General features: G+C 44.6%; 5 protein-coding genes across 6 annotated transcripts; 3 read left to right on the top strand and 2 right to left on the bottom strand.

Annotated features, from left to right (window-relative positions):
* Positions 1–1,275: 1,275 nt before the first annotated feature.
* On the top strand, positions 1,276–3,044 carry TrAFT101_006462 (uncharacterized protein; the record flags this gene model as incomplete). The annotated part of the gene is made up of 2 exons (XM_024901520.2): positions 1,276–2,170; positions 2,239–3,044. The coding sequence occupies 2 exons, from the start codon at positions 1,276–1,278 to the stop codon at positions 3,042–3,044; spliced, it is 1,701 nt and encodes a 566-aa protein (XP_024754722.2).
* A 440-nt stretch (positions 3,045–3,484) lies between these two features.
* On the bottom strand, positions 3,485–4,770 carry TrAFT101_006461 (uncharacterized protein; the record flags this gene model as incomplete). Its single annotated transcript, XM_066127778.1, has 3 exons — positions 3,485–3,795; positions 3,864–3,917; positions 4,224–4,770. 3 exons carry the CDS (start codon positions 4,768–4,770, stop codon positions 3,485–3,487), a joined length of 912 nt encoding a protein of 303 aa, XP_065983891.1.
* A 1,073-nt stretch (positions 4,771–5,843) lies between these two features.
* On the top strand, positions 5,844–8,078 carry TrAFT101_006460 (uncharacterized protein). Its single transcript, XM_024902912.2, has 2 exons — positions 5,844–5,973; positions 6,058–8,078. The coding sequence occupies exons 1-2, from the start codon at positions 5,875–5,877 to the stop codon at positions 7,768–7,770; spliced, it is 1,812 nt and encodes a 603-aa protein (XP_024754720.2). The 5' UTR covers positions 5,844–5,874; the 3' UTR covers positions 7,771–8,078.
* A 3,261-nt stretch (positions 8,079–11,339) lies between these two features.
* TrAFT101_006459 (uncharacterized protein) lies at positions 11,340–13,729 on the top strand. Of its 2 annotated transcripts, XM_024909147.2 has the most exons (5): positions 11,340–11,526; positions 11,587–11,678; positions 11,734–12,735; positions 12,789–13,386; positions 13,447–13,729. In XM_024909147.2, exons 1-5 carry the CDS (start codon positions 11,428–11,430, stop codon positions 13,720–13,722), a joined length of 2,067 nt encoding a protein of 688 aa, XP_024754719.2. In that variant the 5' UTR covers positions 11,340–11,427; the 3' UTR covers positions 13,723–13,729. The 2 variants fall into 2 exon arrangements, with proteins under 2 accessions (XP_024754719.2, XP_065983890.1); XM_066127777.1 differs by having other exon boundaries at positions 11,340–11,678.
* Positions 13,730–13,909: 180 nt separating this feature from the next.
* Positions 13,910–16,182, bottom strand: TrAFT101_006458 (uncharacterized protein). Its single transcript, XM_066127776.1, has one exon. The coding sequence runs from the start codon at positions 16,012–16,014 to the stop codon at positions 14,431–14,433; it is 1,584 nt and encodes a 527-aa protein (XP_065983889.1). The 5' UTR covers positions 16,015–16,182; the 3' UTR covers positions 13,910–14,430.
* Between the last annotated feature and the right edge of the window lie 346 nt (positions 16,183–16,528).

Here is a 16,528-nt window from a genome sequence, read left to right as displayed (position 1 = left end):
AGGAATCTCAGCTAAAACATCGCAGGAACCTTTTATTACGATTTACCTTGATATTCGGTATGTGAAAGTTTCCAAATCGTATAACTGTATATCTCTTTTGATCGAAATATTAACTATTCCTTCGAAGAACTAGCTTGGTGAAGTCCTCGCTCGATACATATTTTACTGTATATCCTTAAGAACCGAGTATTGCTTCCATTTATTAAGTTACTTAGCTTACATTAGGTTTTATTTCCTCGAGACTTTCTGGTCCAAGATCTTCGTGTAAGACTTTTATTGTGGTATACTAGGTGCCTACGGATATGCGCTACTCATCTATTTGACAATGCACAGTGTAGGGGACTACGCCAAAACGGAAAAAGCGGTCACATAGGTTACCTCAGCGTGGATGCACCCCCCACATGCCGAACATGATAGCAGCCGGCATTTATATAGAAAGAGCTTTCCATATTTGTAACTCAGGGGATATCTAATTAAAAATTAAAATACGTGTATTTAAAGCCACGTCATCACTAGTGCAACCGGTCCTCCCTGTTGTTTAGTTTCAGATTACTGAATCGAGAAAAAGTATGACGCGCTACTAGCCCCGTCTTTATATCGAGGCTGTGCTGTGTTACTCTGTACTGTGCTGTGCACATATTACGCAGATTAAACCGTCCAGCTTTTTGGGAATGAAAGCGGGTCAGTAAAGATTACTCCGAAACACAATTCTGACATCGAAAATTGTGGAACTACGATGACCTTTCTGCTTTCAAAGAGTAGTCGATTACGCAACTCAATACGCAACTGCAAAGCTCTCGATATTATTTCTAACTCAATGCATTGAAAATTAAAAATATTCCTTGCAAATATTCTTTTACATGTGAAAATTGATTTGGGTGTGGAGGAATCTGCCTTGCCGATAAATGGTTCTTGATACCTGTAGATTCCGATGTAGAGAGTATTGCGTAGGCTTCTCCTAGCTACCATGGAGTGCTGGGTTATGTAGACTCAAGACAGCCGTGTAGCGAAATCGTTAATTGCATAAACGCCGTTGTGTTTACGAATTATAGGAGACGCTTCCAGGCTAGGGAATCACAAGTGACTATATGGCATACAAGCTTAGCAAACCCAAGGCCGAGTATAAAAGGTTTACCATGCCTTGATTTACTCTGAACAAAAATTTCTCATTCTCGTTCATAAACCAAAACTGCAAGTCATCTTCCCACTCATTCCTTATTACCACATCTCTGAACCTTTTCACAATTTCGTCCATTAATAACAGGCCTATTCAGTATGATGTGGCCTCCTCTCTTTGTGGCGTCACTCATTGCAGGAACTGTGCTTGCCTTTCCTTCCTTTGATAGAACTGTGGCTCCCTACCTCCATCCCCGATCTTCGTGTTCGGGTAATACGGCTACCACTAGAAATGAGTGGTGTGATTTTGATATCTCGACAGACTACTACATTGAGGCTCCTGACACTGGCGTAACTCGAGAATACTGGCTGGAGCTTACAGATATTACAGTAGCTCCAGATGGCTTCTCACGCTACGCGCAGGCAATCAATGGTAGTATTCCCGGCCCTATATTATTTGCCGATTGGGGTGATACTGTGGTGGTCCATGTCAGCAATGCCCTCTCGACGAGCAGCAACGGCACTAGCCTCCACTTTCATGGCATCCGCCAGAATTTTACAAATCAAAATGATGGAGTTGTTAGCATTACTCAATGTCCCACCCCTCCTGGTAGTAGCATCACTTATACCTGGAAAGCTACTCAATATGGAACCACATGGTACCACTCTCATTTTGGGTTGCAAGCATGGGAAGGTGTCTTTGGAGGCATTGTTATTAACGGTCCAGCTACTGCCAACTACGACGAGGATTTAGGAGTTCTTTTTCTGAACGACTGGAGTCACCAGACCGCTGACGAGCTGTACCAATCAGCGGAGACAAGCGGCCCCCCTACACTGACGACGGGCCTCATCAATGGCACAAACGTCTTTGATGATGCCGGTCACCGGTTTAATACGTCATTTACGGAAGGGAAAACGTACAGACTGCGTCTTGTCAATGGTGCTATCGACTCACATTTTAAATTTTCTATTGAAAATCACACCATGCAAGTGATTGCCAATGACCTCGTTCCTATCACACCTTTCAATACAAGCATCTTAAGCATTGGAATGGGTATGGATTCTCGGCCCCCACTTTTCATATGAGGAAATCTGCTAACATATATTGCCTACCTACTATAGGACAGCGCTACGATGTCATAATCACAGCGAATCAGTCCTCTGTTGCCGATAACTTCTGGATGCGAGCTATCCCACAGAGCGCTTGCTCGTCTAACGAGAACTCAGATGACATCAAGGGCATCGTCTACTATGGCAGCAGCGCGGGCACACCTGAGACGACGGGCTACTCGTATACAGATAGTTGCGATGACGAGGATATATCTAATCTAGTACCATTTGTCTCCAAATCAGTTTCGAGCGACACAACAACCGAGGACGAGGCAGTAACTGTGGGTAAGAATAGTGATAATCTATTCAAGTGGTACTTAAACAGTACGACAATGGTAGTTGACTGGGAAGATCCAAGCTTATTGCAAGTGTACAATGGTGCTACAACCTTTGATGCGTCTAACGCTGTTATCTCATTGCCTAACGCCAATGAGTGGGTTTATACCGTCATAAGCACAACAATGCCTGTGTCGCACCCAGTGCACTTGCATGGCTTCGACTTCTACATCTTAGCCCAAGGTACAGGCACCTATAGCGACAGCGTGACTCTCAACACGGACAATCCCCCGCGCCGTGACGTCGCTATGCTACCAGCGTCCGGCTATCTTGTGCTTGCCTTCGAGACGGACAACCCGGGAGCCTGGCTCATGCACTGCCATATCGGATGGCACACGAGTGAGGGTTTTGCCCTTCAATGGATAGTGCGCGAGTCAGAAATTACGGAACTCATTGATTATGATACATTGAACTCGACATGCGCCGCGTGGAAGTCGTATGCCTCGGACAATAGCGTCATTGAGGACGATTCAGGCGTATAGCTTCTATTAGCACGATAACCTAGATAGATGCTACTCTTATAGTGCTGAATATGATGGGTCCCGCAATCCTAGTCTATCTAAAGGAAGTTAACATAAGATTGTGGCTTTTAAGGTTGTGTGTAAAAGTTGTTTACTTAACAGACAGTATTATACGAAGGACGAGTAATAAATGGAAGATAGAGGTCGTCGGTGTATTAGGAAGTACTTACACCTTTTTAACTGCTATAATACAACACTTGTCCATTGTAATACAGTGCCTTTTTGCTATATCACAGAACTGATCTTCTAACATATGGCGCTAGACTACTATACCACAGCGCCTTGCGCTGTAGATATAGTTCCCTTTATTATAATATCCATGCATATAATATCAATTATTTATCTGCTATAATACAGCATTTATTCGCTATAATATAGCGGCGCCGGCCAAGTCAGCAAGCCTATCTGCTACTAACCGCGGACAATGCTACTGTATGAGATATAAATATCAAAGGGGCTTCGCTTTCTTCACTCTTGGAGGCAGAGGGACGACGGGCAATTGTTGAGGCCGTCTCCTTCGTAATATTGATCCGCTGCTCGTCTTGTTTCAAATAGCCCAGGCGAATATTCGTGGAACTGTAACCCGTCAAACTCGCAGCTGCCTTATCCTCACGAAAAAAAGCATACACGGAACGAGAAATAGCGATATTTGCCGCGATGATGCCTAGAAACAGCTCAAGATTGGACCAAATTGCCGATATCGCGTAATCCCCTACCATTCATCTTGTTAATTAGGCTGCTATGTAAACTTGAAGTCCCTTACGGAGAGGATTTACGTACAGCTGAGGTCAACAGTTACTAGGCCGAGAGACGCAGCTCTGGCTACACCAAAACCTGTAGCACTACCATGGACAGGTTAACCATTGTTATAGAACATAAGTCAAGTGTCAAAATTGTCGCAGTGGCAATGAGCTTACAGAAGACCAAGGCTCATTAGGCCACAGACAGCGAACTTAGTAGGCGTTTTAATATGGACGCCCCATACAACGTATATAGGGAGTAAAGAACACAATATATCGGTCGCAATTGAATATGCTGTTGTGTAGTTGAGAAATGTTAGCGTGAATACTGCCTCTTTTTTTTTTTTTTTTTTTTTTTTTTTTGAAGTTAATACTAGCACATCTTGCATAGTAACCTTACCTATCGTAAAATAAATAGCGTAGATGCGAATCCTTGTGTCCCAGCACTTTCCGCCTTGCTGAGTCCAGTATACAGACGGAGGAGAACATTCTGCAACGAGAATGATGATAGTCCCAAAATTGGTAATGAAGAGGCCCGTAACAACGGCATATAGAATCCGACGGACGTTTGGCTCGTCCCTGAGGCGTACAATCAAGAATAAGATGGAGGATTTTAAGAAGCACACGCCAGCAAAAAGGAAGATTTGTGCGTACCATCCCAGCATATTGTTGTTGACATAGTCAGACTCGCTAATATACCAACGGTGACGACCATTATTGTAAACTGAAACCTGTACTACTTGAACTGACATTCGGGTGAGCGCTAAGACATTAACTATTATCATCAGGTAGTCATCCCAGCCTTGCGCGCGAAGAGAAAAGCGAGTATATATGCGTAGGCCAGTCGTAAGAAGCATAAAGGCAGTTAGGATGACCGTAATGACGATCAGTGTAGGCCCGATATTGCGGTTCGGGGGAAGAGGATTGGGCGGTGGTGGGCGAGTCATAGTGACAGATCTTGCCACACAAGGATAGAGATAAGGAAGATATAGAGGTATACCAATGTATATGACGACTTATGCACTGTATTGGTCGACGCACAGCACCTCGAATGGAGTATATGCTCTACCATTCTCTAAGCAAGACGCAGTAGTCAAGATGCCTGACTGCTACTTCTTCTAGGTGACTCAGACCGGAACTTTTAAACACCTAAATGGAAAGAAGAATACAACTTACTTCTAAGGCAAGCCTTTGGTCTTATGTAAAACAGAATTTTAGCTAGTTAGAGGCACTGCTACCTAGGAGTGTGAGGTAAGGTAGCATTGATGCTAGCTGGAAGCTTCTCCGTACGGCTGCATTCATGTGAGTAAAAGTTGAGGCTGTTGGTCCGATGCCAAACGCATTCTGCACTTGAAACACCTATAAAATACTACGGAGAGTACCTATTTGCCCACATTTACATACACACAGATTATATGCTCATATGGCAGAAGGGGGCCGAAGGATTCAACTGGAATAGCCTGTGTGGACTTTTCATCCCGTGTTCCCCGACCCATGCTCTGTCCTAGCGCGGGTGACATTCGATTCTCTACAAATTTTAAGGCTGTTGGATGACCCATGTTAAATCTGGCTGTTCCGACAAGGGTTGCTGGCCAATTTGTATGCATGTATATCCCAGCCCCGGTCCCAGTGCAAAGAGTCCCTTTTGGTAACAGGGTTGATTGCGGTAAGTGTGGCGAAAACAGAACCGTTCCCGAGCCGAATACGGATAGACGAGCATTATCCTATTTCCTTCCTGCCGAATCTCGCATGCCCCGACATTACCAAGTGTTGTTGGTCAATTCTAAACAGCGCATTTAGGCAATATATCATGATTTTTCCTGTGCGTTGTCTGGAAGCGACGCAAAGGCGGTGTGGTGATTTATTGGGCTCTTGGTGATAATGCGGGTTAAATGAAGAACGTGACATCTTACTACTCACTGAAGCTGGTCCTTGAGCACTAGCAGGATACCGTACATCTGCGTCAGTGCTTAAATTGTCATGACTTTCCTTTCTCATCTCCAGTTCAACCCTAACTCGATCAGATCCTATTACCTTCTGAAAAAAAGAGCATGAGGAGATCAATCCCGATAACCTGGCTCGTAACAGCTGTGGCCGTCCCAGCGGCCACTGCTAGTTCCAGTTCCAGCCAGCGTCAAGTTTATGACTATGTATGTTCTATATTGTCGCGAGAAAGATTTCATAAAGCATATTCGCTGTGCACCAGAATTATAGCCGCTAACATTTTGTCAAAGGTGGTGGTAGGAGGCGGCACAGCCGGCTCAGCCCTTGCGACTAGGCTAAGCCAGGGCCTGCCAGACAAAAGCATCTTGTTGATCGAGGCCGGCCCTGAGGCCTTGGATGAGGATCGCATTAATATTCCTGGCATGAAGGGGTCGACACTTGGCACCGTTTACGATTGGAACTTCACTACTGTGCCACAAACCACACTCAATGGTCGAGTCCTCGGAGCCAATAGAGGCAAGGTGCTTGGTGGAAGCTCGGCATTGAACCTAATGACATGGGATCGATCTGCATCTGAGGAATATGACGGCTGGGAGCAACTCGGCAATCCGTCTTGGAACTGGAAGAATATGATTACTGCGATGGAGATGGTGGAGACCTTTACAGGTATCAATTCGTCCAACTATGGCGACCAAGGCGTTGGCACCAGTGGACCTATCCACACTGTGATAAATAGGGTTATACCCGCGCAGCAGAATCTGTGGTTGCAATCGATGGCCGGTTTGGGAATCCCACACAACCTCAATTCCTTGGGTGGGAATCCTATCGGATATATGAACCAGCCTAGCAACGTCGACTCGCGAACATGGGCGAGATCTTACGCTGCTAACTCCTATATCCCAACATCGGGGAAGAACCTACATTTGCTGCTAGAGACGCGCGTAGCCAAGGTGAATTTACTCAAGCGCAAGAACTCGCATACTGCAACTGGTGTTACACTGCAGGATGGCACCATTATCCAGGCTAGGAGGGAGGTTATTCTATCTTGTGGCACTATTCAAAGTCCTGGCCTACTAGAGCTGTCTGGCATAGGTAGCAAGGCAGTGCTATCAAAGGCTGGTATAGACCAGATCATTAACCTCGATGGTGTCGGGGAGAATTTGCAGGACCACGTTCGATACCAAGCATCATACCAATTGAAGGACAATTTTACTTCATTTGACATACTCAAATACAATGCCACGTATGCAGCCGCTCAGCTTGCATTATGGCGTGCAAATCAGACTTCTTTGTATGATTATACAGGGAGTGGATACAGTTATCTAAATTGGCATCAGGTGGTAGGTAACCTGGCTACCAAACTCAACTCTCTCGCCCAGAGTGTGGTGCTTTCTCTCGGCTCTATTGTCGATAAGAAGAAGCTACAGTATATTGGGTCGCTCCTGTCGCCGCAGGTGGAGGTAATCTTCTCAGATGGTTACACTGGTGTAAAAGGCTACCCTGCTATTGGCTCATCCCTCTATGGAAAGGGCTTCTTCACACTTATCGGTGTCGTTATGCATCCCCTCAGCCGTGGCACCATTCATATCATTTCTGCTGACATCGATACCAAACCACAAATTGACCCACAATATTTGTCCAACGAGTACGATGTACGAGCCGCTATCGAGGCTGCAAAGTACTGCCGCAAGATTGCAAACTCGGCGCCGCTCTCTTCAGCATGGGTGAATGAGTATGAACCGGGCACAGCTGTACAGACGGACGAGGACTGGCGTCAGTATGTTCTCAACACCACGCTGTCCATATATCATCCAGTTGGAACGTGTGCTATGCTTCCTCAGAAGGACGGTGGAGTAGTAAGCCCGGAACTCATAGTGTACGGCACTACTAATCTACGTGTTGTGGACGCAAGCATTATTCCCGTTCTTCCATCTGCCCATATTCAAACAGCCGTATATGGCATCGCCGAGCGTGCGGCTCACATGATTATTCAGAAAACATAGCTATAATGCTTTATTGTCAGTGCGTGCTACATCATCTTGAGATACGTTTCGAACTCTTCTTGAAATTTTGGCTAGTGAGTCTTCGACGAGATGAGCGCTTGACCTGACATAATTTGACCTCTATTTGGGAAGTAGGACTGGGAGGGAAGATTGTGTCATAAAAATCTCCATGAATAAGGCACTTTCCATTATGGCTGGTTCTGCAATAGTAATGCAAGTTACTTGAATTGGGGTTGAGTGATATTGCCGCCCAGTGAGTTATAGGTTGTACACACTATCATAAATAGCTACCAATAGATCCAATTAGCACTCTATCCCTGTGTAATCGAGTGGAATCTAAGCGCTGTTATATAGCCGCATTCGATTGTGAGAATAATAATTGCTAATAATTGCTGATGTCTCTTTCTGGCTATCTGCACTATGTATTGAACTTCGTTGCCATAATTTCTGAATGCACCTATCGGACAAAAAGAAAAAAGATATTACATCTCCAAACGATGAGGAGCTAACTTTGTTAATTTATAAGGCAATCTAATACTTAATAATAATACAAATACAAAAATATACATTAGTATAATACAACCGCTATTGACCTTTACCATGTTTCCACAGCGAGATAGGTAACGTAATTTTCCATGCATCTTTTAGTGTTAGATCAATGTTTACCAGCTTCAAGTTGACCCTGAACTGTTCTAAATAGCTCTGCCCAACCACAGTTGTTTATTTCATTATAATAATAATTATTATTCTAGCTAAAATATAGCGTCAAAATGTTCTATTATTCTTTTTTAGCAGAAGGTTGTGAAGTTGTTTGAAACACAGATACATTTTGCTGCTACATCGGCACTGTGATCAGAGTTATGGATTCATCTCCAATGTGGATGGTGGATGTTAGCTGAGTCATATTTTGACGAAGCTTTCTCCGAACTCAATTAAAAGCCATCGATTTTCTATTTTAGGTGGCCCTGGCCAGTCGTATACCTCAATATATGCGGCCTCATGAGAGCTCGCTGACAGACTGTTATCTTTTGAGTCGATGAACGCACAGATCGTAAACGGGAGGTGGAATGAGATATGATGGGATCTGATATCGAAATCATTTGACTCGGCTGAGGAGGTAAGAGCATTAGTCGCAGTTGAAGGCTTCGTGGCAATAGCTTCAAGAGCTCCAACCCGTCAAGTTTGGCTAGTCATTGTTAACCAATATAAAGACAATGTATATTCGGCTATAAAGATCAAATATATGTACAAAACACTCACCGCAGTTTCTCAATATCATATAATTTTGCTCTCCCCTTCGTTCCTCTTACCTAGTAATTTAGCCAATAGGCAATCCCATTAGCATATTTTTTATGTGTCATTGCTGGGGATAGCATGGAGATAGCAACCTGGCTTGACATTTTGCAGTATGCTTGGATGATTGCTCATCAGATTTAGAATAAGTCGACCCCATAGGCTCGCTGAACTATGCGCCTTCTAGTACAGCCTGGTTCGCTTCGACAATAAATATCAGCACCACGCTGTTTTTCGACTTCGTCAAATAGGGGCCGATGTCTTTGCACCTCTTGAAGATACACCTGGATTTTTAACGATGCTGAGCTTCCAGCCAATTACGAAAAGTTTCATAGAGGAGAACCGTGGGTCTCTAGTTTAAACACTATTGAGGAAATCGAGGACGACCTGGCACGTGAGTTATTGCCATGACATGCTCCTGACGGTGTGGAATAGTGGTAGTTTTTCGGAAGCTGACCCCGACCATGCAGTGGTTCTTATTATAGCAAATTGGGAAAACGCAGAAGACGGTAAGGAAATGAAAGAGGCCACAAATAGACTAGGAAAACCGATACAAGATAAGACTCGACAGTCCATCTGTTAGCCGATTTCACCTATCTTATCACGCCAACGAAAACCAGTCTATGGATGAGCAGTCTCTAACGCCAGAAGACTTGGGTACGATGCTCAGGGCAATGAACGAATACGGCACGTCAGTTATATTTAGAACGCTATGGAAAGGTCAGTTAAATTACCGAGACACCTTTAGATATAGATGCACCTAAACATGAGCTATGAGCAGTCTATCCTCCATGACGATACAAGACAGGACTATATCGCTTATATTACAAAGAAAACTATAGCCCTGGTTCAACCTAGACCTGGCTCACAAGACATTTAAAAGCTCAATTCTGCGCTTCTGCGCTCTGCACATATATCTCAAACGTTACTTGTTCAGTAGATGTCTTGGAGATCATACCTATGTTAAGTTGGCTTTTACATAAAATAATTTGGCTGCTAAACCCCACTTCTACTGGCACGATCCGTACCATTGATACTGTTGATAATGTGCTCATTGGATGATACCTATCTATTTACTTCTAACTTCACTTTCTCCGCTGTGAATTTGCCCATTCCATTGCCTAGGAGCCCGCTGCATACTCATCCACACAGTAAATAGTCATAAGGGGGTCTCTTTCAATGATAGATATCAGAAATATCGCCCAAAGTTTAGTAAATCATGGTGTAAGAGGGTATGTAATGTGACATTGGTGCTTTGTAGAACTTCCATTATGAATTCGGTCATAACGAGTCATATAACTTTTCAATAATGTTCCATTGTTGCAATAAAGAAGTATTAGCTCAACGCCGCCGTACGGCTTGTAATTTAGCTGACACGCACTCACTCATCCAGCGTGACATGAGGAAATAAAACAGGTCTCTCAAATAGCATCTGAACCGTTTCTGTACGTTTAGCCATTTTATTTACTTTCGCCTTATTCAGCCTGTGAAGAGTTAGGCTTCGGCAACTAGACGCAATGATTGGATCTAGGTACATAGTTATAGTCTAGTTTGTAGAGCGAATTTGTAGAGTGAGTCGATCCACTGACGTAGCCGCTAATAGCAGTCTAGGTATGAACCCAATGTTTATTTGCACCAAGAGCTTTATAATATTCAAGTACTTAAATATCAAAACCGTCCCATGCGTAAAATGCCACTCGTTCTGCTCAAACCGACTACAGCAAGCACAAAGTTCATTTAGTACATACAAATAGGGATGGCTTATCCAGCATCCAAGCAGGCGCAACTAGCATTTAAAACAATAGGGCTTTATACATAGATAAAAGTCATGGTACTTAGTTGCTACAATACAGCACTTGTGTACTATAATATAGCACCTGCCTGCTGTAATACAGCACTTGCCCGCTATAACATAGCACTTACCCGCTATCATACTATCATACAGTATATGCCTGCTGTAATACATTAAATACCTCATATAATATAGCATATATTTAGTATAACATAACAGCTACCTGCTACAACAGAGCGCTTATCTACTATAATACAGTCAAGGAATTTCTTCAGTCACATGCAGTTTATCTATAGATACCTAGTCAATTAGATGCTGGTTACGCCTGCTTGGATGCTTGATACGCGGCCTCTAGAAATACCTCTGTGTAAATCTGCTATTTACACAGTGACTTAAGACCATCCCCACTTCATCACCCAGAGCGGCTAGATTAGTAGGAGTGTCGAAACAAGTATCAGAACTTCATCCCGAGTTGTCAGGAGACAAATCTACAACCACTTGCGCAACCAATAACATTGCCGAGTCAGTGCTGCAAAGCTCACTTGGAGATCAATGTTTTGTTGTTGCGAAGGATGAGTACTTCTAGTCCATTAGCAGATAACTACCCTGGAAAATCGACAGCTGGGGTCGCTAAGCGATCATGCGATCAATGCAAGCTTCGCAAAATTAGGGCAAGTTTGACATTGCGAATAGCTGCTCAGTTTGCAGCCAGTAGCTGATTTCATGCACAGTGCGATTTCTCGCAGCCGTGTAAGATGTGTCTCGCTCGTGGGTTTGAATGCACATATCTGAAGCCCCAGAAGAAACGCGGTCCTGCTGGCAAGTAGGTTATCAAACCAGAATCCTGACTCCTTGGCATTTTCTGATATCTTTACTAGGCGTCTTGCGCAAATTCAGCAAGACCAAGGCCGTCTACATCATGAAAAAAATTTGGAGCAACGTACTGAGGGGGTGATAGCCCGCGTATCAGAGTCAACTAGGGCGGCCGACAGCGATACGACTTCGACCTCGTCACTGCCGGTACCAGGATCCGAATGGCCGTCTCAGGAATTCGATGCCCATCTTACCGCGACAGATCACGGATCGCAGTCTGTTCCGGACATCGTGAGCCCTAGCTTTGGAAATGACCTACCAATATCCAATACAGGTGACGTCGGCATCTTCAACCAGGGTCAAGATACAGAGTACTGGCCACCAGATAGGGCGACATCACAAATACCACCGTTCGGTTTCCCGTGGGGGGGCTCATTCGTAGACTTTGCAGCACTTCCACCGGTAATTGATACGGATTTTCAAGAAAACACTTCAAACCAGGCAAGCAGGCGCCCGTATGATCTGGTAGTTCCTCCAGAGCAGTTAAGGGAAACTATCTCACATTGGCCAAGTTACATCAGCGAGGCCAGTTTAATTCCCTGGATGGATGTCTATTTCGATAGACTTCATCCAACAATGCCAGTCTTCAACCGATCTACACTGTTCACCAAGATTTATCTCCAGGAACATCGTCATAACCCTTTATTCGGCTCCATGATCTTGGCTCTTTGCGCGTTCGCGATCACCCAGCCCATTTTCATTAGTGAACGTCCCACGTCCTCATCACGGGAGCGTCAGGCGAAGCTGTTGATGAACGAAGCCATGAAAATGCGTAGCTCTTTTGACTTTGGTGAAAGCCCAACATTGGAAGCTGTCATGACAAGCTTCTTCCTCTTTGGCTCTCTCTTTGGCACCAACCAGCACAATGCCGCTTGGCTTCGTTTGCGAGAAACTATTGACTTGGCTCAGACAATGGGATTAGATGACTCGAATGCGTACCAGGGAGATCTTGGTGAAGAAACAGGTCAGAAGCTACGCGCATACATGGTCTTGTTTATTACAGAGAGGTTAGCATGCTTATCAGCGCACATTTCTTTGCAGGCTGATATAACTTTTACAGGGCATATTCAATACAAAGACGACATCCTATCACCTTAAAACAAATGCGTGACTCAGTACCGCCTATCTCAGATGATCTCTTGAGCAGCTCTTCCCATGGCCTTCTTTCGGGAATGATTGTATTTAACGAGAAGGACGCCGCCGCATTGATGGGACTGTCGGTACTCATGCAGCTTTTTAGTGCTATCCAAGATGAGTTTATAGATTGCTGGAACGCTACGTGTGCAGCAACTCAAGGAGGCTGCCCTAAATCTAGTGAGCAGACGGTTTTGCTAGTGCATGAGAAACTCGAGCGCGTCCAGGGTCGACATCTTTATAGCCACTATGACCGTCTCGTCCTAGATGACCAACCACTAGACGATGCGGCTAGGGATGTACTTGATGGACAGGCAATTGTTACCCAGCATGCCGACATACTTGTAACGCAAAAGTGGCTTCAGAACCGGCTCTGGTGTCTTTGCTTGGCACACAACCTGCTAAATTTACAATCACCGCACCCCGAGCTACAGTTCGACTATGCTATCTGCCTAGCAGAATCGACATTGGCTCTGTGTCAAAAGCTGCCTCTGAGTTTCATGGAAGCTCACGGAGTAGGATTGGTAAGGATCTATATTTAGGTTTCTTCATATATTGCATCCCCTGCTAACAAATTGTATAAGATTGAGAAGCTCTACGACATTTCCGTGACGGCTATTACTGTTTTAAGTGATCCAGCCTTCCCGATCAAGCGGCTTTCACCCAGCGTAACCCTCTTGCTGCCCCCTGCCTCTCTATATCCCGCACAGCAAGGCATGGAAACGTCGCATCATACGCTTATCCGCAGATACTTTAAGGTTTTTAGCATACTTCGAGGCGGCAATCACCCATATTTGGGGAAGTATGTGGCTCATCTCCACTCTCTTGGATTCGATACCCCAAATCTAGAAACATGTTAATCTAGTCACACACCACCATCTATGTACTTGATGTTAATAATTACACTTTTACACTGGCTGTTGGCGAGAAGTGAGCGAAATGATCCCGCCCAACGGGCCTACCAGAGCTCCGAGGCAGAATTACATGATTTATAATATGAATAGTGTATTTTATATTTTCCTTGTTCTTTTATCGGTATCTCTAGCTGACGAGCTGTTTCCAAGATCTTTAATGGACTCTTTTGACCTGAGTGATAATCGATATATATTGCTAAGAACATGTTCATATATTAGTTATGTCTCGCTAGTCTCCAAAATCGTGAATCTAATTCTATGTCTCATAAAATATTGATGGCCTCAGCTCCCATCCCGCGCAGCGCGATAGCATTGCCTCATTTCCTCCTATCGAACCTTCAAAATGCCTCACGAATGGCTGCAAGCCGTAACATTGGCCATTCTCAGGATAGATACGGGTCGTTATAACAACACGCCCGTTGACAAAAATCTCAAGTACACTGACATCGAAGAAAATGTGGATATCCAACGTTTCTTGCTCTTCTTTACCGGTAACAGGGTCTCGCGTAGTGAAAAGGGTGTGTGGTGCAGTTTCAGGACTGTCATTTACACCACTTGTTTCATTGTCACCTGTGTACACACCATCTCGCTCTACCACTAGATATTCCTCATTTGGCCGAAAGTATATAGCTGTCCTGCTTACCCGATCTAATTTCAGTCAGCTACCACGACAATACATTGTATTTCCCTATGAATCTTACCGGAAGAGTGATACAATATGATACCAACTTGCTCTGCAGTTGGTGGAACTGACAAGGAGATTTCTGCCTCAAAATGGCGTGCTTTGAGAAGTAGGAAGCCAAGTGTAATCTGATCATCCGAGTAGCTGCAAGCATTGGCGGCAGGCGCAGAAGACAGACCCAACTCTTTCTGGCGTAAACTCGACAAGCGGGGGTCAGGGGAGGACGTAAGTGTGGTAACGCTATAGGAGCCATCAAGATTGGGGGTGCAATGAAGCCAGTCCAGAGACCGCAAATCGGAACAGCAAGCAGCGACCACGTTCTTGATCTGTCTCATCTTCAGGATACGAGATAAGGACAACATACCGCTCCACCCTTGTTTCTTTGCTAAGTGAAGAGGTAAATCTTCTTCAAGAATCCAGCCATAAACTATTCGGCTCTCTGTTATCGTATCATAGAATGAATTTGCAGCATAGTAAAGCCCATAGTCGAGGCGGCCACCAAATCGAAACTCGAATCTCAATGCTTGGCTCTCAACACTCTCTGTTAATACTGGCTGGCCGCAAAGCCAATTCTGGATTTTGTTTGACCTTTGTGCTTTGCTGATTTGGCCTTTGATCTCCAAGAATGAAGGTGTTTCCATTTCATGTGCGCCTTCTATGCTCATCAACAAAATATCGTAGGAATCGCTATTATTGTCTCGGAGTGTCATGAAATTGGTTACTTCAAAATTGGTTCCAAAGTCTGACAACCTCTTTGAGGTTTTAAAATTTTGCCCTGGAGTGAAGAGCGTGCAAATGAAACTCCATTGGGTAAGATCCCGTGCGTCGATAGAGTATAGAAAGACTGTGGGTGACTGATGACGAATCCCGCCCGCAACAACGCCATACAAGTACTCTCCACTATTACGGTTGAGGCATCGATCAATAGAGTCCCATTTCCCGATAAAGGGATCTCGCCAACCTAACACGTCCAGCCCTTTCGGAGGCCCTGTAACAATGGGAGATGGGTGACGTTTCCAAGTTCGCCCATGGTCCCTGGAAGTTGCCATGCGGATGAGTTCGCTACCCTTCTCATAAGGCAATGTCCAATGGATTGGTGAATGTTGAGCGGAAGTATAGAAGGTTGTTATAGTGCCATCGTTTTGACCGCTGGGGTTGGTTGGCCAGGTACAACCTGTGAATACGCCGCAAGGATCTTCGACTTCAGAGGGCTGCATCGAAGGCTCGCGAGAAACGACCCAGTGTACCTGATCTTGAGATGTTGCATGTCCCCAAGACATATTTCCCCATTCACATCCAAATGGGTTCCATTGGAACGACATCTGATAGCATTGTCCCGATGGACTGTAACCTGGACCACACGGATCATTAACCCAGTAACGGGGCGGCATCAAGTGATATTTTGGTCTCCACCGATTGAAACATTCCTGATCTGCAGTAGGTCCAACGCTCTGGTTATCAGAGTGTGCAAATGAATTTGAGAGACGAGCATGTTTCTTGGGGTTGGCGCCCAGCACTGGTGTAGTAGTGCGTATCGTGGCTACCAGGAGAGACATTCTGTGACAGGGAACCTTCCGTGAACTTTGAATTGGATATAGTAGTACTTGAATTCGTATTAAATTATGAGTAACACAGCTAGACGTGGGTTGAAAGAAGTAATGTCGAACAGGTTGAGTCGTAGTAGAGTCATTACTACACAATCAGTCCATAAGAGGGCAGAAGACGAACGAGAGTCCAGTTTCTAGCGGCGACGCCACATGAACTGCGCCTTTATGCTCCTTCTCTCTCTTTACTCATAGGAAACCTTGGATCTTCTGCTCGAGCGGACAATTTTCGGCGAAACGTACAAGCTTTTTGGGTTGTCAGTATGGGGTCGCAGAGTCAATAGCTCTGTTTTAGGGTTCAATGTTAATACCCACTAATGTAGATCACATACGTGTATCCATATTTAGGCAATAGGACAGTAAGAATCACTTCATTAAACCTTTTATTTGCTATCTTTTAATGGAACAAAAGAAAATCTGGGGTAGCAAATCTATATCTTCGGGGGTGGCGCTGTAGGCGCTGCCG

This window comes from Trichoderma asperellum, chromosome 4, assembly GCF_020647865.1.
Source record: "Trichoderma asperellum chromosome 4, complete sequence".
Lineage (NCBI taxonomy): Eukaryota > Fungi > Ascomycota > Sordariomycetes > Hypocreales > Hypocreaceae > Trichoderma > Trichoderma asperellum.
The sequence above is the reverse complement of the archived record's forward strand: the minus strand, read 5'-3'. Positions and strand labels throughout refer to the sequence as shown.

Excerpts from the sequence above, each read along its gene's own strand:
- TrAFT101_006459 (XM_024909147.2), top strand. The coding sequence starts at position 11,428 with ATGAGTACTTCTAGTCCATTAGCAGATAACTACCCTGGAAAATCGACA. Across the intron at positions 11,679-11,733 it reads AAACGCGGTCCTGCTGGCAA|GCGTCTTGCGCAAATTCAGC; the intron begins GTAGGTTATCAA and ends TATCTTTACTAG. Across the intron at positions 12,736-12,788 it reads GTCTTGTTTATTACAGAGAG|GGCATATTCAATACAAAGAC; the intron begins GTTAGCATGCTT and ends TAACTTTTACAG.
- TrAFT101_006458 (XM_066127776.1), bottom strand. The coding sequence starts at position 16,014 with ATGTCTCTCCTGGTAGCCACGATACGCACTACTACACCAGTGCTGGGC.
- TrAFT101_006460 (XM_024902912.2), top strand. The coding sequence starts at position 5,875 with ATGAGGAGATCAATCCCGATAACCTGGCTCGTAACAGCTGTGGCCGTC. Across the intron at positions 5,974-6,057 it reads AGCGTCAAGTTTATGACTAT|GTGGTGGTAGGAGGCGGCAC; the intron begins GTATGTTCTATA and ends ATTTTGTCAAAG.